Raw genomic sequence first — 20,918 nt, 5'->3', positions numbered from 1 at the left:
CTTTAAGTCACTTTGAAGTAACTGTCACTATTAAGTGAAGTAGGCGTGTACCTAACCTAGACGTATCATTGAAGTTCATCAATCCTGGGACAGAATGGGCATTAGCAACTACCCCAGTTAGCGTGTTAAGATAATTTATCATGATATTATACTAAGAGGTACGATTTGTCGTTAACTCGAGCTACTTCTCTTTGAAGATACAAGAAATAAAGCGTAACCAATAAGGTTAACCGACGATGATATGAGATTTGAGAATGTCGACAAAAGATTGCCAGCAAGCCCGATGATTTGGACTCGTGAGTGACGTGTGAAAAGAACGAAAGAATGAAAAGAACGTGAAAGAGAAGGAATCGTAGGGGAGAATGGAAAGGGGAAAAGTACAAAAGAGACTGGGGAAGTCGGTCGTGTCGCGATTTGACGATCGAAAGAACGACGCAAATGGATTCCACAAATACCGGCATTCCCCAAACAAATATGTACGGCACGCCAATCAATCCACCGCGTGCATAAGCGTGTCCCGCATAAGAACGACTGATTTGCGCGAATTATAGAAAAACGGAGGAGTCACCGATGAGTATATACATGTATTTCATTCGAGAGGGGAATGCATCGAGGAATCTCCTGCGTCACCGATGTGATCATCCGTCGCCGTACGCACACACACGCTCGCTCGTTTAAAATTTCACTTTCGATTCAGGCCTAGGGAGAAACCATCCTTGACCCGACGCTCGAACAGTTTGTTGGGATTCGACCGTGTTCCACCGACGTAGAAACGTTACAGTACACATTAGTTTCAATCAGAGAAACGAATCAGTCGCTTCAGATCGGAGATTTGGGTCTCGAGCGTCGAGTAACGGTTTTCAATATTCAGATCTCGTGGTTCGATGCTTCGATGATCGATGGCTCTGTGCAACGCTCGAAGCAACATTTAGGCAGTGGCGGATCCAGAAGGGGGCGACAACCCCCCCTCTCAAGAGTAATAAAATATACAAATATTATGTCACTTACACATACTTATAAAAGATGGTTAAAAAAAGTAGCTATGTACTTTTAGACATTTGCCCCCCCCCACCCCAAGAAAGACTCCTGGATCCGCCATTGCATTAAGGTGGTGTATATGTATACATATAGGGTGAGTAAATAAGAACTATTGTCTAAAATAACTCGTTACTTATTAATTGTAGCAGAAAACGTTTTAATGAATTATGTAAAATTTTAAGGGTGCATCGGATGGCTAGAATTAAATTTTTTTATATGGAAATCTTTATTGGTTATGTATCCACACGGCGAGATATTCGTTGATCGCGTTAGAAGTTCGGTGTATAACAAAACGGGTGCATGAAACGAACAAAATTACACTGGTGACTGATCAGACACGCACGAATAAGTCCGAGCCAGCGTAATTTTCATGTGTCCAATCGGTCGATCGATACGCCCTTGTGACCGTGTGGCAAAACACAGTCCCCGCGGGATTTCGATCAACGCTCCCGTCGAAATCCCTCGAGAAATCGTGTGCCTGTTACCAACCACCGCAACCAGTTGAATCCGACATTCGAGTGTTCTGGGCCATACGATCTTATGCTCATTAGGGCGTGTTTACACCGCTGCAATCTTCGTTTGCGGAACACGTACGGAATTCTGAAATCTGAACAACTGTTACTCGCAACCAGATTGTCAGGAGTAGGGGGTCTTTGAAGTCCATACAACGTAGAAGGAGTAGGGAAGGGGAAACACACCATAGCAATGCTCGCTAGTATAAAGGGTGAGTTACTATTAACTGTATCACCTAAATTTACTCATAAACTACTTGTTCCATAAAAAAATGTTTCAAACGAAAGTTGTTTGATATCGAGCAGAGCATACAATGTGATAATTAGTTTTTTGATGTTTTGCTTTTTTATCGAAATATGTAGGTCACCTTGAGTTTTTGTACTATGATATGTAATGTTTGACTCTGCAATTCGAAAGAATATTTAACGCTGAGTAAAAAAGTACTAAAGTATATGCACATAATATATGCATACATGACAATTAAATAAAAATAAATTTACAGCAACCTAGTATACACTAAGGAATTCATCATAAAGGACAATTTATAATGAAACATTAATTTAAATTAAACAGTAAAAATTGCTTACACTAATCAATCAAGCTGCTAAAAAAAAATCAGTCATACCCATAAATTTATTTATCGAATGTTCATATCGAATGAACAACACGACTTATCGAATGCAACCGACGGCTAACGCTGATAACTTTACGCGTTTTCCATATCACACGAATTAATGTTTGCGACGTTTGTCCAATGCACGCTTGGAGTTAAAGCGGCACGTCAAATGGAAATCACTTTGAGCGACACATATGTCGCTCGTGTTCCTCTACCGGTAAAACGAACGTGAAAATCCCTGCTGAGCGCATTACGCGGACTTGTTGCCGCAGCGTAAACGTGCCCTTAGGCTGTGGACCGCTCTTTATCGTCGCTTATCCCCGATGTGAACGGCCGAATGGATCGTTTCCGGGAAACCTACGCCGCTTCGTGTCCATTCAACAACGGAGAATCCACCTTTTCCTACTTTCACCCGTGCACGGAGCTCGCGCGCGCGCGTATCCGACGAAGCGTAACGCGTTCCAGTGAACTTTCACCTTGGGATTTCCAGTTACGATCAAACTCACAATCGCGTCTCGAATACGTTCAATCCCCTAGTTGTCTATGCAACGGATAGGGAATACTACGTCCATTATATTATATCCTTCAAGAATTTAATTGCATTAGCCTCCCTAACCTCGTCCTGACTTGGTAAACCGCGTTAGAGATCGAAGGACTTAGTGTATCTGTTACAGTTTTTACAAACGATATATCGTCGACCTTATCCAAGGCCGAATTAAGATCTTCAGAGGCCCTAAACACTTAAAAGATTTTTGTGCCCCCATATACACCCACGAGCAAACTCGGCTTCCACTAGGGAAAAAGTAACGTAGGGGTAAGGGCCTGTTACTGCTTGATAAATTAATTTCAAATACTGAAATAAATATTAAACCGAATATGAATTGGGCATAAATTTCAGTAACTCCAAGACCAAGTGGGAGAAGGTCTTTTCGACGAGTCAGTAAACGTAACCAAAAATATTAGCGTGCTAAGCGCAACTATGGTAACTATCTCAGTCTCTGTCGCATCTAAACGGTCACATCACTCCCCTTTGTTTATAATTACCAACACGTCTCATTGGACAAGATATAAATCCTCGATTTCCGTTCCGAGTTTCAGGAACAGTATTAAGGCAGCGAGTGCTTTATCGAGTAATTAGTTTTCAGGAATTAGCAGAAGCACCGAGAGGAACACATGCAGGCACAGATCTCGCGAGCGACATCCACAGTACATGTAGGTACACGCAGCGCCTCGCGTGGGAAGCTCGGACACGATTGGACACGATGATTCTCCGTCGTATCCGGTCGCAAGTGAAACTAATCCCCGCAGTCGTGTGCGCCGCGACTCTTCCCTAATTCCTGCTCGTAACGTCGACTCCCCATGAGAGCGACGTTGCGACGTTTCTCGGGGATACCCAACGCCTTGAGAGTCGACGAAACGCGAGAAAGCGAAGTAACGGCGGCCCCGTAAAGTTTACGTGATTTAATTCGAATTAATGTAATTGCAATGCTGTGAATGGAGATGGGGGGGATGTTGTAAACCGAGATTTATGTCCCCCGAAACGAGAGAGGAATTGCATTGCGTGGATAGGTTATTCGAATCGTCGCGCCCGCCCCCCTTTCCCACAAGAGATTAACCGTCGTAAAAGGGCTAGGAAACAGGACTCATCTCTTTTTCGTCCTTAATCTAGCGGCTCAGTGGCCACCGTTGATCCACCTCCACGGTAGATTTGTTTGGCAGTTAAGGATTTACAGCGCGCAACGAAATATCACCGAATAACCCGTATAACCACTCGCTCGTTCCGATATCACGCCCTCGATTTTCGTCGTGAATTTTCGGCTCGCGCGTTTCGTTCGGTCGCGCGTGGCCGGACATTTCGGTGGCACTGTGTCGAGCCGTTCCGGGTCGTTGGACCGATTCCCGCTGCGATTTGTGCACGCGTCCGCGAATCACGCGTTATAGGTATCCTAGTTGCGTCCAAACGGTGAGTACTCTCTCTCTGTTCGTCTTATCCACGAGCAGCTTTGCTAGTAGTAGGGAAAAAATGGCCGCCGCAGGGACAAAGTGACGTGTAGGTTGTAACAGAGGGGGTATATTTATGTTGGGGACGCGACATCATGTTTTTGTTCGGAGGACAGTAAATCAGTAGAAATTGCATTCAATTATTTTTTTACATAAATAGATTGCTTAGTTTGGGGCCCCTGCAACGTGGGACCCTGGGCTGCAGCCCCCCCCCTAGCACCTTCCCTTGATCCTATGTTGAGGATGACGGCTGAACACAGTGCCGAGGAGCCTTCGAACACTCATCGGTGATTTACTGTAGTATTAACACGATGTGCCAAAGTCGTATTACTCTACACGTATATGTGACATTACCTTGTCCTTACGGTTGGAAATTCTCCTGGCAACGCTGTCCACGGTAGGAACGGAGAATCGCAAGCAGCAAGAGGTAGAGAGACTCGTCACGAAAACGGGCTTAAACGGTCTCGCGGCGTAATGGTCAGATAAACTCGTCGCGAGGAAGAATCAACTGACGACGAATCGTGCGACGTGACCCCAAGAGGACAATGAGCCATATCAATCCTTTATTCCCTCCCCCCCCCCCTCCCTTACACCCGATCGGTGGGCGAATTCGTTCCGTTCGAATGATCGAACCGTCTCGAAAACGATCGGCTATTCAAACGGCTCTTGACAAGTCGCCGGACGAAAAAAGGAGGAAAAGAGAAGAGAAAAAAGGAAACGGACCCCAATGACAGAGAGGTAGTTTGGGGATGAAAAAAAGGTGGGAAAAAGAAGAAATAAAAAGTACAGAGAGAAGAGGGAAAAAAAAGTAGCCGGGAGCGCGGGGACGATCGGTCAACGCATCGACAAGGAATCCCATTGATGCCGCAAAAGCTTCGAACAGTTGCCCGGCTAAAAGTAGATCGACGAATCCCAGTTCCTTGTAATCTTTATCGATACAAGGCACGATCTCTCCCCCTAACCCTCCCGGTCGCCACGTTCCGATCCCCGTATCGGGTGGACGGACGCGAAGAGCTCGACTACGTTCTCCTCGTTCCATCCATCGGACCCCCGTTGTCCTTTCCTTCTTTCCCGATCCCTCTCTCTACCCTTCGATGAACACTTTAATCGTATTTCACGGTGGATCACCTCGTTGATCTTCTTGCCGTTCTTTTCTTTATTCCGCCGCCAATTTGACAGTCCATGGATAAACGCACGCCTCGAATCAAGAGAACGCGTCGAATCGACTATTAAATCGAACGATTTAAATTGTAGCTTTTCTTCCTCGTTTGGTCGTTCGATGTTGCCCGATTTATGTTGCATGAAAGTGAGTTGCGCAATAAGGGAATGATTCGCGTGAGAAACGTATTGCTCCCTTTTTTGTCGCGTGATACGTAATCCCCCCCTGGTAAACAACACCGTTTACCGTTCACTGTCGACAAGGAAATCTAACCTAATTCTAAGGAGCGTAATCCTAGCATACCTGTCACGCTCGCTACTTCCGTCGGTAATTATCGATGTTATATCGATGTATCGATGGTACACCTAACGTAGAAACACATTAATATCCACGTCACGTGAAATCACACATGCTATCACGTTGCACACATAATTTACATATATACAGATTTCTGAACAGCTTGACACGTGATTAGAATTTGTTTCCAACGAATTTAAAACACTGGAAATACGTCGACTCACGCTCTACGAATAGGTATCACGTGAAACACATACGATACGGTTTTGGGAGATATCCAGAACGCGCTGTCTAGGTATTATACGTCTATGGTGATTTCACATGACGTGAGATTAAATGCGTTTCCACCTTTAGCTACTTCGAGACACGTATTTATATGGTTTCACTCATAGACATGGTCTCACTCGTAACAAGTTAATCGACCGCGAACCGTTGGATCTCGATAAAGATCGATTAACCGGCGTATCGATCACGAAGAGGTTAAACGTGCCCGGTGGAAGACCCTGGAAGAAAAAGAGAGAAGGATAAGACATCTTGTCTTACCTGAGGGACGATCGAGAGAGGAGCATCATGTGGGATGGAAAACTAGGTTAAATGTTCGGCAAGAAAGCGTCCGAACACGGGCAAGATCCGTTCGATGGAACGGACACGAAGCAGCGAGATCGCAGGTTAGCCGTTGGATAAACGAAAGTGCATTGGCGCGAATAGACGGGTGTTAACGCGCACGCGAGAGAGAGAGGAGGGCCGGGGGGGATAGCGAAAGGGAGAAAAGTGTAATGCAACGCGCACACTCTCACACGCACGTCTTCCCAGTTTCCCCCTTCCATCCAGAGAACCTGGGCCGCTATATACATGACATACACAAAGAGGTGTCCCAGAGGACGGAGAACCACCGTCCGCCGATATATTATCGTGTCGTCGTCGTTCCGTGGTACCACACACACTTTCGTATTTATCGAGTAGAAGAAGGGGAGGAAAGGCCACGGAACGTGTACCTTCGGGCCAGTGCGTTCCGAGATTTCGCGGTGAGAGGACAGCGAGCGAACCGTATTTCAACGAAGGGTCCCTCTCTGCTCGCGTTTCCATCACTGGTTTAATCGTCGCGATCCATCAGTGTGCACCTCGACCGTCTTCCATCTTTTTTTTACTCCGTCCTCCGCCGACCGTAGTTGTTTTTTCGTCTATCGTGAGCTGCTCGTGGAAAGGAGCAAGAGGATTCTCAACCAGGGGTTACTATTCCGTGTGGTGGCGCGAACCCAACCAACCCTCGGCATGGCTTCGACGATCAAGGTGAGTGACGAACGCGCAACAGGTAGGACATATACGCACACGCCAGTGTATACATATACGTACGGCAAGGGGGTAATTTAAAGTTTCCCCGAGTATTCGGAGGCAGTGTGGCCAGATTTCAGTAACCTATACTCGTAAAAGAAAGAACCGCCTGATAGCGCAACCATATACAAATACAAATTAAACTGTATTTTCGAATCAGAATTATCGTTCCTTTGGATTCGATGATAACAAAAGTACAGATACAACAGTAATTTATCAATATTTATTTGAAAATATGTACATTTATGTTTTAACAATTGTTTTGGTCACCATTAAGGAAAGATAGAACTTATGTTTTTTGGAGTATTTCGCCCATTTACCTATTTTCATATGATAACTTAATGAAGTTAGGGATAACGCCACAGCGATAAGTAGTTGCGGGAATCGCCGCGACTATTGCAGCTTCTAAATTCCAATTATCGCTCACCAGTATAAGGATTGGATAGAACCAATAAAAAAAACAAAGAAAGAACAACAAATGAAAGGATAATTTATGTGTTAATAATCACTCAAGTTGAGGTTTTTGCAAAAAATTAAGCGCATACTAACTCTAAAAATTGCCCAATTTGCGATAAAGCGTCCAATCTGCGCCATATTATTCGGAGGGGTATCTCTGCCAGGTCCTTCGACGCTTTTCTATCCACTCCCCCACCCCCTCTAGTTTCTACGTCTGTGGGACCAGTTCGTTCGTCGTCGCTCTAACCTCCCAGGGATATAAGTATGCTGTATTGCTGCTTCTGTACGGCGAATTCGATATCGTGACAGATTGCGACACAAGGCCCTCTTTATACCTTGAATATTTGGGAGACAAGCCAGGGGAATCGGTGTTCCCGTAGGCACGTACCTGTAGCTTTTCCTCCCCCTCCCTGCAACGGAACGTACGCGCCGTGAATACCGATTGTCCCCTGTACCCCCCCTGCTTAAATAGCCCCCATTATCGCGGTAATCTCTCGTACAGCGATTTCAGCTTACCGACTATCAATGCCGCTACCGTCCACACATAGCCGTGGTATTCGTGGGAATTAATGGGGGAGAGATTCCCCTGTCAATGTTTTGGAAAACAACGAAAAATACCGTAAATAAAATAAACGTTTTTACTCGACTGTTTGAAATCGGGTCGGAACACGCGCGTGAAAAATAAATCAATTTGGTTTTTTGTGATCGAAAGAATGGAGGAATAGGCAATTCAAATGGGGAGGGGTGGGAGTACATAGATGTCCTTTATCTTTAGAAGGGGACAAGGTCTATTCGAGTTCGTTGTGTTTCAACGATAGGGAAATTTGATAATCGAACACAGTGAGGCGTCCGGGGAATACGGAGCCTGGGACAGAATTTACCCAAACGTTACTTTGACGTGAAACTAGATTACACGTAAATTGTTAGACCTAGGGGATTTTGTTACGTTGGATGAGTTTATGTGACGTTTGTGTGGAAAGTTTATGTGATATTTCCTGTGCACAGCATGGACACCTAAGCTACGGGGTGTTAAGAAACATGTGGGACACTTTCACAGGGTGGATTCAAATATTCCGATTTTTTTGAACTTCTCAGGTATGTAGAGGTTTCCAATAGAAGCATCGGGTAATTTTTTGTTTCTGCTGATATTCGGTTCTTCAGGATGAAACCATCCCTTGAAGGTCAAAACTATAGCAGATATAAAAAAACTGTTAAAACGAAAATTTAATGTATATTTGAATTCAGTTAAACGGTAGCTTTCGAGAAATTGGTGTCCACGATCGGTTAGCCTGCATCTACAAAACGCGACATTATTCATTCGTCACAGGATATGCATTGTGAGTTTACAGTCGTGCAGTAAACACCAGCGAACAGAAACTGTTTTGCTCCATCGCATTGTTCCATAAACATTCTAACGGGTAGGTTCATCGCCGCCTTATAAGCATCGTAAACTCAGCGTTTGTAAAGCGTTTCCGACAATTTGCGTGCAAAACTAAAAGCATTTTGTGTTCTCTCAGCTTTAACCAAATACAGTAGTCCTCCATATAATACAGATTCGTATAACACCAAGGAAAAATGATGACAGTGTTCCTTTTAAAACGGTAAACAAAATTTACATTTTCAGATTCCAATTGAAAATCACACGAAATATTTTTTAACCTTCATTTTACATTTTTTATAATACATAATTTATAGTAAATTTTGTAAAAACATTATTTGTAAATACATATTGCTCTCGAGTATCTTCGAAATCGTGAAATGGTATCAAAAAATGTTTCAAATAAAAGTTAAATGGTTTCGAGAAAGAAATAATTTTATGTAAGTAATTTTTTGTAGCTGGACGCGTAGAGGATATATGAAGGTCAATTTGTTTACTTAAATAGAATCATATACTTTTTAATGCATTAATCCATGCTGTGTGTTATTTTCTATAAAAATGTATTAAGCTACGTATACCAAAAAACCATTATTTTGGCAGATATTTTATTTTCAAAATTACGTTCAGGCTCTGCATTGCAGGCTAAAGACACTTTTGGACACTAACTTTAAGAAGTCAACATCGTATTACTCCGAAACTAATGATTAATTGGTATAAATGGCATAATACTTTTTACAGAAAAGGCTGAACAGCATCAAATTAAAAATATGTATATCATTCTATATACAAAAAAAAAACTACTCGCATGAAATTATTTACACTTATATTTATTTATTTTACGGGATAATTCCCATCGGGATACATGAGATAAAGAATGTAAACATATTTATATAAAAACATGTTATATAAATTATATAAAAATATGTTACATAAAATATTCCCTCCTCCCGAAACCATTCAACTTTTATCCGAAAGATTTTTCAGTATCATCAACGGTTTCGAAGACATTCGAGGGGATCGATTTGAATAACTCACCCAGTCTGTGTAACCTACGTGTGACTCGTGTAATAGGTGGGGTGGGCGTCTTCTGTACAGTCGTAAGATCAAGCCAGATATCGCAGGTGATTTTAAAGGAAAACTAGCGTTACCCCTATAGAATACGAAAGGGCCAGTCGGTTCGAAAAAGGCTCGTAGCCGATAGTGATTTCATCGTCCGGTGACACGGGGACACGTTAAACTGTGCGTGTTCCTGGCGAAGCGATCGAGACCGCCATAATAACCGTAATATCGCGACAAGTTTATAGAGCGTAACCGTCTCGTATTAAGGCGCGAGAGAGCCGATAAGCGCCTGTCGAGGTAAAAGCTGCCTCGGAAGCTGGAATAAAATCGCGGAGCTCCTTTTTGCCCGAGTGATCCGTCGAGACGGGCGACTCGTATGCATCGGCGTGGAATTCTTCGAGGGGTATTAAATGTCGGAGAGGCAACGAATCTTCACAGTGGTTCCATCGGTGGTAGGTATAAGAGGATATCTGCTCTGCTGATATTCGGCACGCGAGGTATATGCAGGGTGAGTCACTTAACCACTTAAATGTACTTACTATTTCTTTAGTGGTATACAGGGTGTCCCAAAATAACTTCGACTCCCGGAAATAAGGGGTTCTTGGGATGATTTGAAATAACTTTTTCCTTAGCAAAAACGTTATCCGAGGCTTTTTTTTAATGTACAGAGTAGCCCAGAAGTCTCTGGACCATTTTAAAATATAATAACCTCTTAGAAAGAGTCCGCCACTGTCAAGAACAAAATGGTGGTCGTTTGAAGGACATAATGTACAAAAGTAATTAAAAATAATTTCCAAGATGTATATTTATTGTTTATAAAAGCATAAATGTGTATTTTTAATATATAAAAGAGTTATTCTATTTTTGTATGGTCTAGTGACTTTTGGGCCACCCTGTATATGCAGATACAATCCGTTCCAACGACGAAATTGTGCGCATTCCTAGAGCCATTCGCCGAAACATGTTTATTTTCCACGTAGTTAGATTAACGCACTCTGCACAAGAATCGAATCGGAATCGATCGATCGATCACAACGTGTTGTATTTTCTTGTCTGTCAGCCGTAGTGAAGAAGTTATTAAATTCCGGCACGTACACGGCTCCGGTTCCACTCGGACGATCGCGAGAGACACAGAGAACCTTTATCGATGGCGTCGCAACGTCATAACTCATGCGTGCCGCAATCGTACGCTTACGTGTATGGCGAACCGGCGTTCCGCGCGGAATAACAAACCGTATCGTGAACGATTTCTTCGTTTGTTCGCCGTGTCTCGTGATATTCTATAGTCGTAGCTTCGATATATTAACCATATACTAACCTCGAAGCAACGGTCGACAACGGAAAATCTCGAGACGGTTGAGATATCGATCGCGTTCGATTCGCATCGATATCGAGAATACAACGCTTTCGACGAGCCCATAGACATAAAAATATAGACTGCGCATCTCCCTGAAATTGGCGTCCCAAGTTTAGAAAGAGATACAGTGATCCCTCGATGAATGCGACACGAGGAACATCGTTAGTCCCTCCATTGTGGCGGGGTCCCCCTCTGGAATCAATCAGAACAGAGTAAATAGAAGCTAAGCAGAGGCTCGATTTCGAGTAAAAAACAAAATTTATGAGGGTCCGAAAACCTTTCCGCTTTGCCATGAATGCTCCATAGCGGACCCGAGTATGTCGTATTCATCGAGACATTATTATAGATAGCTTTCGGATGACTTGGCATCTCTTTTTAAATCTATGTAGTGGGGGGTGAAGTTCTGGGGATCTGCGTTTTGAATAGTTGATTCAGCTACAGTGGACTCTAATTATATTGCCATGGTCGGGGCTGTAGGGGAGTAAAATGGCAATAACCTCAACCTCAGGAGGTTAATAATTTTTAATAAACCCACTCCTGGATCGTGCTGGTGCGCCGGCTTACGGAATATGGTGGGAGAACGAATTTGTGTGGTCGAAAGTACGTGTGAGGGGAAAGTGCCTCGCGTGGCAATATGTTTAGTGGCAATAAAGTTAGAGTCTACTGTATATTAGAAACAGATATCAAGTCCTCTGAAAGTAACCCGTCTCTTTCAAAAGTAAGGACGCCGGCTCAGCCTGACGCACAATCTACGTATATTTCTATGTCAATGGACGAGCCTCGTTAATACTCGTGGGGTCAATGCAGTTCTCTTTGCGCGTTAAATCGTAATCCATACCACGCGCTCTGTCGTCGATATCGAACGGTGAATCACCGAGCCGTGTAATCATTGTCCATCGGTCGCCAGTCGATAACTAGACGATTGTAAATTAATTTAACAACTACGACACAACGTGTGTACGACCGTTCGCCGAGCCAGCCTGTTTCACGCGGGGCAAACAATAAATTATTATTTATCGCGTCGGTATGTACGCCGGGGCGAGTAGCCGCGCGACAGTGGCGCGCCGGTGGCGTGGGTAATAACTATAACGGAATATTACGGGTGCGAACCGGGCACCACGAGTTTTCCTGAGGCACACCATTTAACCAGTGAATTATCCATTCATACACTGTGACGATAATTAACGGGGCTATATACGGAGGATTCGCGTATACACAGAATGTAATCATGAGGCCGACAGGAACCGTCAGCGTCTAGCCTACGGACGTAATAACCCCCCCCCCCATCCCGAAGCGTTATGGTTAGTCGTCACAGTTGAAAACGGGACCAGCAATAAAATCTGTATCACCCGCCGGTTTGCCATTCAGAACGGCCAATAATTCTTATAATCCACGTCGATTCGCGGAAGTAAGCGGTTTGGCGGGCGGCGTATCCGAGCCCGCATCCAATCCACAAATCATTCCAGGAACACAGTGTGTATATCCTACAGGACTCTCCTACCCCCCATTCGATGATTTACCGTACCGTACACCAATTATTAGCATCCACCCCGAAGGGAATCGAAATCGAAAAATCGCAACGTCGCAGCTGACGAGAAATCCATGCGACAGAAATAACACTGGGAATCGTCGCGCGAAAAGTCGGTAGAGTATTTTTGTAGGTTAGAACGTTTGCTTTCCGCGGTGTTACATAAATCTGTCCTTCGTTTTCATTCATTCCTCTCTCTGGGTGTGTTTCGTTTCGTTGTTCCTCCGTTCCAGAGCAGATTACCCGATTCGATGTTCGATATTCACGAGTTTTCCTAGCAATTTTGGCGTTTGAGTTCGTGGCCCGGGGGGAAGGACAGGTGAAGGGTATGGGCGAATGAAAAATAATAATAAAAAAAAAAATGAAAACGGCGTTGGCGTCAGAGGAACCGCGTGTCCTGGATCGCGACGCGAATAATTTAAACACGAGCACGATCGTTAGAGGCGGCCTCCGGCGTCGATGGAATCGAGAGGTGCAACGCGACGAAAATAAAATTGAACTTCGGAAATATCAGTCACGGGGCGAGCGTCAAAGGGACGAAAAAACGAGGACTTGTGTCGCGCGCATACAGCACTGTGTTTGGGGGGAGGAGGGAGGGCTAGTTCTGGACGTTTCCGCGAAAGTATGTTCATTCGTCAAGCGGCTTCGATTTAATTGGAACTATTCTTTGTATACATGTCGCGACGCAGCTCGCCGCCTGTGCACCGGAATGCCATATTTTTTTTCATCACGGAACAAGCAATCGAAGGGGAACGTCGCACGAAAGTCAAGATCCCGATAAAAAACCGACGCACGAGCGTGTGATATATCGGCGATCCCTCGAAGCTATAGATTCGTCCGCCATGACAGTTCGGAGGCGGCTGGAACCGTAACTCGAGCAATTTACGTTTCTTCCTTTGTCTACGCGGATTCTACGAATCACGTTCGTGAGATATTCTTCTTTTCTTAATCGAAATCCCAACAGACATTGGACGATCGATTGCACGTATGTTTGTGAAATTTTAAAAGAACAGAATTACAATCTATATTTTTTAGGTTAAATCATATTCTTATTTACTATTTTTATATCATTTCTTTCCATTTTTTAATTAACTTCATTGTACCGGTTACAATATATAACTTTGATTGTATTGGCTAAAAAAGATCTCTTCAACCTCTTTGTAGATGGATTTTGTTTTTAACGTTTTTCTTGATACATTGGACAAACGCTAATTAATTTGGCAACATTTAACTTTCGTACAAGTTTGTCAGAACGTAATGAAAATGGATGTTGTGGTTTATACGTTTCGTCGGTATTTCTCACAGAAAACAAAAAACAACGAATAACTTACAAGTCAAATACATTCAATTTACGCCTGGAAAAAACAGTATCTATTCACTAAACTTAAACGACTTTTCCTTTGTCCACTAAAAGTGTAACAAAACCGCTGTTCTCGAATTGCTAAGAACTTTTCGCACAATCCAATATTTGCCGTCTCTGCATTTTGACGCCCTTGGTATTTCTGGGTTTTGCTGGTTGCCGTGTGACTGGTATCGTTCGCGTTTATGTCGTTAAAGGAAACCCGTCAGTGTGGTAGCCGACGGAAGGAGTAATTTAAAAGGTAACTCATTAGTCGGTACGCAGTGTGCACGTATAACTGTAACGAAACACGGGAAGCGTGTCGAACCGACAACACCGGACCAAGGGAGAGGCAAACAAACGGAGGTGGTAGTCAGGGCCGTTACTGAGTTATTGGCCGCCTGGGTGCGAAAACAGTATCGCCGCCCTAATTAATTTAATATTATTTAATTACATATTTCATATGCAGTGTTTACTTCTACATCTATACATATATGTACATACTTTTTTAACATTTATTACGTAAAAGGTACATATTTTAATTTTTATTTTGATAGAATGAAACGAAGATCCTTAAAAAATAAATATTTCAGTCTACATATAAGTCATATATGTTATGGTTGATGAATAGTGTTGGAGTACTGAAATTCAATGTGTCAGCGAAAGCACCGACTTTCGCTTTTTATGTTTCCCCTAAGAAAACCATTAAAAGGGGCGTACGTGACATAAACTGAAACACCCAAGGCCCTGAACTCTGGGCCTTGGAGGCCATACAATCATACTTTCCGACCAAAGTCCTGCTCCCACTAACACCCCTACTCTAGGGGTGCTGACGAAAGAATGTTCCATAATTTTCCTTCAGTCTACGGTAGAAATAAACTGGTACTCGAACAGTGAACATCGTGTTTTCTTGGAATCCAACAATAGCGACCATTAACCAAAACCATACCAAATTTGGATATGTTGTAGTCTTTACCGATATATAAATCTATCTCGAAGAATTTTTGAAAATTTTTAAAATATCGAACTAACAAACCGATCGAAATGAGCTTTGCGGGTACTAACAGTGGAGACATAAGAGTACCAACTAAAAATTATTTCAATAAAAAAGAAAATATTTTTTAACCGTCTATTTTGCAATAGTTTTAAATAAAAGCTTTAAAAAAAAATAAGGATATAGGCTTATTTGCCCTCTTTATGGAGATATGTTCAAAGATTACGTATAAAATTGATTTGACTGAATTCTGTTTGCCTAAAATTTTTGTAACCAGAGATGTTTTGATTATTATACTCGCTTTAGACGGCCCTGGTCGTAGGGTACGCGCATACCGTCGTTACTCACCGGAGGGGCGGTTGTTGCTTGTTTAGCTATGTTAGCTTTGGCGTGCTTCACCGCGGCTGCGTTTAGCCGCTGTCTGCCCTTCCTTATCCCCATTCTGTCTTTCGCTGTTCCCCCACACATTCAAACACAAACAATCCACGCTCTAGAGACCGTATGTTTCGATCTTAACTTGGTGGACGAGCGGTACATTCGCCAATTCGCTTCATCTACGCCGACTACCTGTTCCCGTTACTTATCCCTTTATTAAATTCGTGTCTAATTTTCTCCCGACGAAATACACCGGATATTTCGACCACGCGGGTGTTGGAACATCACGGAATACGTAAAACGAACGAACACGCGACTAATTTCATCTTTGGGAAACAACTTCCAGTCGAATTGCCTCATGTTTATTATTTTCGTTTCTCTGCGAATGGGATTGTAATAATATCCGATTAAATGTATCTTGGGGAATCTGGAGACATCAGCTGGAGAATATTTCAAGAATGGGTGCGATGGTTTTTTTGTTGATATGATGTACAGGGTGTTAAGGAAAATGTGGAACACTCACGGAGTGGGTTGTACATGTAAAATTAAGGGGAAAATGAGGAATTAGGAAATTCCGGTTCAGGCTTTGTTTTCGAGTTATTAATTGTTGAAAATACGGGAGAAATACGAACAGGGTGAGTGCGTCTGGCATGATTACTGTACTTGGACAGACGATTCCTAGACTAATACACGGGCTCGATCGATGATCTAGTTAAATTTAACAATGGAGCTACTAAACACTTAAAAATGACGGACTTCAGATTTATTTATAACGTTATGATTATTGAAATTATTAAAGTACTTTCTTAGGTATTCAAGTCAATATTTTTTCATTACGCTACATCACGCTTTACTGTATTATATACTATAGGTACTGATGTATTAAAATTAAACAATTTAATTAAGTGGACATTCAACGTTGGTAGTTCTATCGTTAATGAAATAAAGCAATTAAAATGAACGAAACTTGCTCGTGAAACGGTTGAAGTGCGCGCCGTTCAAGTAGAATAATCCCTAACGTCAGACGTATTTTACGCTAAATGTATTTTGCCCGTATTTCCAACAATTACTAAGTCGTAAACAAAGCCTCGAAAGTAATTTTGGCATTCTTGACTTTCACCTTAATTTTGCATGTAGAATCCACCCTGTGAAAGTCACCCACATTTTTATTTAAAAAAAAGGTACTTCCTATACAGTAAATCCTCGATGAGTGTACGAAGGCTCTCCGACTCGAATGAGGTTTAGTCCAGCAATATAGCTTAGAATTCTGAAGCCAATAATATTTGTTTCAGTCTCATATAGCCATTAGTTCATGAAATATTTAATATCCAGTGCCAAGTAACCTTCGAACACTCACCCAGGATTTACTGTAAGTGATACCAATTTTTTTGAAACAGTAATCTTAAGGGTGTTCGATGTGCGCAACGAAATAAACGTAGTCGATAAATCCAGTGACTTCAATTTACAACGATCCACAGGACAAGCGTCGTTGACTCTCGTTGACCCCGAAATTTAGTTAATTGCTTTATGTTCCGACGCGTGGAAAGCAACGTTCGTGGTCCCGTCTAAAGACAGGCGTGCACGAATCCGCGGAGAGCTTGCTATTTACCAAAAGCAAGTACTTAACTGCCTCGAACAATGTTCCAGCTGCTGTTTGTCGCTTGCACTCTGCTCGTCTGCATGGCTGCGGCGGAATCGGACGAAGGACAGAGCGGAAGATCCCGGGTCTCGGACGAACAACTAAACGTGGCCTTGAGCGATCAGCGTTACTTGAGGAGACAGCTTAAGTGCGCCCTGGGAGAGGCTCCATGCGATCCGGTTGGAAGACGTTTAAAAAGTACGTGTGGGGGCATGTCACGTGAACCGAAAAATTCGCACTTCGGCCAATGTGTTTCACCCTTTTTGGTCCACAGACGAGATTAAAACGATGAATTTCTTTTATTCTCTGCTTGTAACGGGGACGTTCTTTTTACAAGGGAACTTCGATACCCCGAAAATTCCAATTTTTTTCTATAAATCCTTAGGTTTGTAGGGGATCTCTCAATAAACGCATCGGGGGCAATGGTTCGTTTTTTGATGATAATGCTGTTTAGGGTGAAACCACCCGAAACGGTTAATATGTGTTTTCCTATTTTCCTGTATATCTTGACAAATAAAGCAGATATAAAATAATTGTTCGAATGAGATTTTAACAGGTTTTTGTCCTCCATGATATGGATTGACATTGTTGAAAATTTATTTATTTATTTTTTTATTTAAATAACAGATTGTTTATAATTTCATTACGCAGTATCATAGAGCACATAAATTTATGCAATTCTCGTTCGAACAATTTTTTTATATCTGCTGTAATTTTCGAGATATACAGGAAAATATGAAAACGCATATTAACCTTTAAGTGGCGTTTTCTTAAAAGGACTAACAAGCAACAAAGAAGAAAAATTGCCTGATGTTTCTATGGAGATCCCCTACAAACCTGCAAAGTTTCGAAAAAGTCAGGAATTTTCGGGTTCACGAAGTTTTCCCGTTAGTGGCAGATACGCAGCTGTATTGGACGGTATGCAATTACACTGTTCGACACGTAAAAAACCTCATAATATGTTTTGCAGTTTTGTATTCAACTCGTAAAGATCTATCAGATACGCCTATTGAAGGTTATAAGGTCGAAAAAATGTTAAAATTTACTGAACAGTGTTATTAGAGAAACTAAACCTAACCTTATTTAATTCTATTAATGTTTCCAGCGTTTGACATTTCTCTTATTTTCGCGTAATTACTTTGTTTTGGATTTTCTATTACTTTTTTTTTGTTTAAAATATTTGCGATATTAGCTGTTCTAAATTCTTCTGGGTCCAGATAGGTCTCTATCCACGTGGCTTTAGGTATATTTTGGGACGAATTTCGGCGAACTAATCTTCGGAAACTGTACAGTTAGGTTAGTTAACCTAACTAGGGACGGTGTGTGAAGCATCTGAAATTCTTAGTCAGAATGGTCCGGGAAACCACCATCTGAGGGGTTAAACGGAAACAATTCCGTTACCGCGTTGGTGTACAGGGTGTCCAACCTAACTTGAACAATAATTTTCTTATGATTTACAGAAAATTAATTTTAGCAAATGCTCAAAGTGATACTTATCAACTTTTATACACTTTTCCACTAGTTCCTCTATTGTAGTTATTTTATGATTTAAATTTACTCTCATATATTTGTGGATTTTTTGTACTCAAGGCCAAATGAAGGTTACATTAGTATAGCTCATTGGATTGGTTTTAAAAAAATATTGAATCCCATTAAAAAAACATCGATGACTTTGAAATTTCGAAAAAATTGACCTTGAGAAACATCATAGCATTTGCCTTTTCTAACCGAATAATACTTTCCGTTCACATTTTTTTGTATTTGCAAAAGACAAATGAGACATTGAGGGTGCTCACGTTAAGTCGGAGTACTGTATGCAGTGTGAGTCAATAAGAATTACTATCTATGATACCTCGTTATCTGTTGGTCTATCAAAAAACGTTTCAACGAATTATGTAGCATTTTAAGGGACGCATCGGATGAATCCAGTTTGATTTTTTCATTAAAAAAATTTCTAATACAACCAATAGATAACGCGTAATTATATAGTAATTCTTCTTAACTCACCCTGTACAGTAAATCCTCGAAGAGTGTTCGAAGGTTCCTCGGCACTAGACATTAAATATTACATAAACTAATTACCAGATGCGACCGAAACTCTGCCAACTCTTATTAAAAAATTAGCGTTACATCTGGAGAACTCTCCTTGTCAGCCTTCAAACACTCATCGAACGTTTACTGTATATCGATCGTCTACATTTCCGTTTAAATTGGACCGATACAAAAATTTCAGAGAGAGGGGTGTAGGGGCCAATTAGCTTGCAAACATAACGTCTGAGTCCGTGGGGCGGAAGTTGTCGGTGTATTCTCCTAGAAGATCCAGGAGATAAACCGGTCTTCGTCGGAGTTAACCCCGTTCCGTGGGTAGGGGAAACTCCTCGCCAGTGATCGGGAAGGGAGGGGGGGGAGGGCGAGTCATCGAATTGCTTAGAACGGATTTATACCCGTATTTCGAGTAGAGGGTGGTGGCGGCCCTGTTTCCCCGAAGACTTTGCCGATAAATTTCTATAAAGTTACCGGGCACCAGAATTCGATTTAACCCCGGCGCGTTGTTATCCAGGTTTAGCACCGCTGGTTTTGAGAGGCTCCTGCCCGCAATGTAGCCCCGAGGAGACACGACAGATCAAGAAGGTCCTCTCGCACATCCAACGTACCTACCCGAAGGAATGGTCGAAGATAGTCCAGCAGTACGCCGGAGTTTCGTAAGACGTGGCGATATAATGGGGCTGAGAGGGGGGGGCAGCTGGAGGGGTGAAAACGACGATGCCGGGATATTATGTGGGATAAGAAGAAAAAATGGGGGAAAGAGAGAAGGATCTGTTTATCCATGGGTGTGTCGACTGATGCGGGACGTCTGGCATCGACGTTATTTTGTTACGAGCGTTTGATTGATGAAAAGAAAAAGCACGAAAATGTTATTATTCTAAGTTTTGAACGAGACAACGCCCAGTGTGTTACTCTTGTTCAGTATTTGTTAATCATTGTAAACAGTATTCTATACGTCCAGATGTTATACAGCCCTTGGACATTGAATTTGGATCATTCATAATTTTCAATATCTTTCGTGTTTTTGGGAGAATTGAAAAGCCTGAATGGAATTTAATTATATATTGTATTAATTATTAAAATGTTACATACATACCTATTCATAATTTGTATGTTACTATGGATGATACAGTAAATGCTCCATGAGAGTTGGATAGGAAGTTCCTCGTGTGAGTTTTTACTTCATCCCGACCACTGGGGGCAGAGGGTGATACCTGTCAAACACATACTTTGTTGCCCCCTCGGTTTTGTTGCCGAGGCTTTCAGAGAGTTCCAAACTCTCATGGAATCTTTACTGTATCTTGTTATTTATTACCGTTGAGTATTTATTGCGAGAGTCATACAGTGTGTGACGAGCGATTGAAGACCGAATGGACGATTATCTTACAGTATCAATGAACAAATGTAATGTAACCATGTTTATTTTCTATTTTGTATTATTATATTTTAGGACAGACTTCAATCCAATTTTTGTCATCTGTTGCACTCTAAATATCCCAGCTTTTCAAACTCTAACCGAAAACCATTCCCAATCGCCCGCTGAGAAAGCTTTCTTTTCCTGTATCTGTGTAAAAAGAAAGTAACAAATTAAAGAAGTATGTGTGTATTTTAGTAGTTGATAAATTTTATTATTAAATTACGTTCAGAGCTTTCAATTTTACTAGAAATATGTAAGATGCTGAGAATTGCGAGTAGTCCTAATTGAATAGCCATATGGGGCTGTAATATCAATGATATTAATAATAATATATTGTACAATAAACTATGTTTTCCTATATCCACGTATCAGAT

At 42.0% G+C, this 20,918-nt stretch overlaps 1 protein-coding gene across 1 annotated transcript; it reads left to right on the top strand.

The window, feature by feature from the left end:
- The first annotated feature begins 5,998 nt into the window (after nucleotides 1-5,998).
- On the top strand, nucleotides 5,999-20,016 carry LOC107189828 (ejaculatory bulb-specific protein 3-like). The gene is made up of 3 exons (XM_015578498.1): nucleotides 5,999-6,914; nucleotides 17,090-17,279; nucleotides 19,642-20,016. Exons 1-3 carry the CDS (start codon nucleotides 6,897-6,899, stop codon nucleotides 19,785-19,787), a joined length of 354 nt encoding a protein of 117 aa, XP_015433984.1. The 5' UTR covers nucleotides 5,999-6,896; the 3' UTR covers nucleotides 19,788-20,016.
- The last annotated feature ends 902 nt before the right edge of the window (nucleotides 20,017-20,918 follow it).

This window comes from Dufourea novaeangliae, unplaced genomic scaffold (genome assembly GCF_001272555.1).
Source record: "Dufourea novaeangliae isolate 0120121106 unplaced genomic scaffold, ASM127255v1 scaffold173, whole genome shotgun sequence".
Classification (NCBI taxonomy): Eukaryota; Metazoa; Arthropoda; class Insecta; order Hymenoptera; family Halictidae; genus Dufourea; species Dufourea novaeangliae.
This window is presented reverse-complemented; position numbering and strand designations above follow the sequence as displayed.

What these genes read in the sequence shown, in the direction of transcription:
- LOC107189828 (XM_015578498.1), top strand. An exon ending in GGTTGGAAGACGTTTAAAAA is followed by an intron (nt 17,280 to 19,641) that starts GTACGTGTGGGG and finishes GTTGTTATCCAG; the next exon opens with GTTTAGCACCGCTGGTTTTG.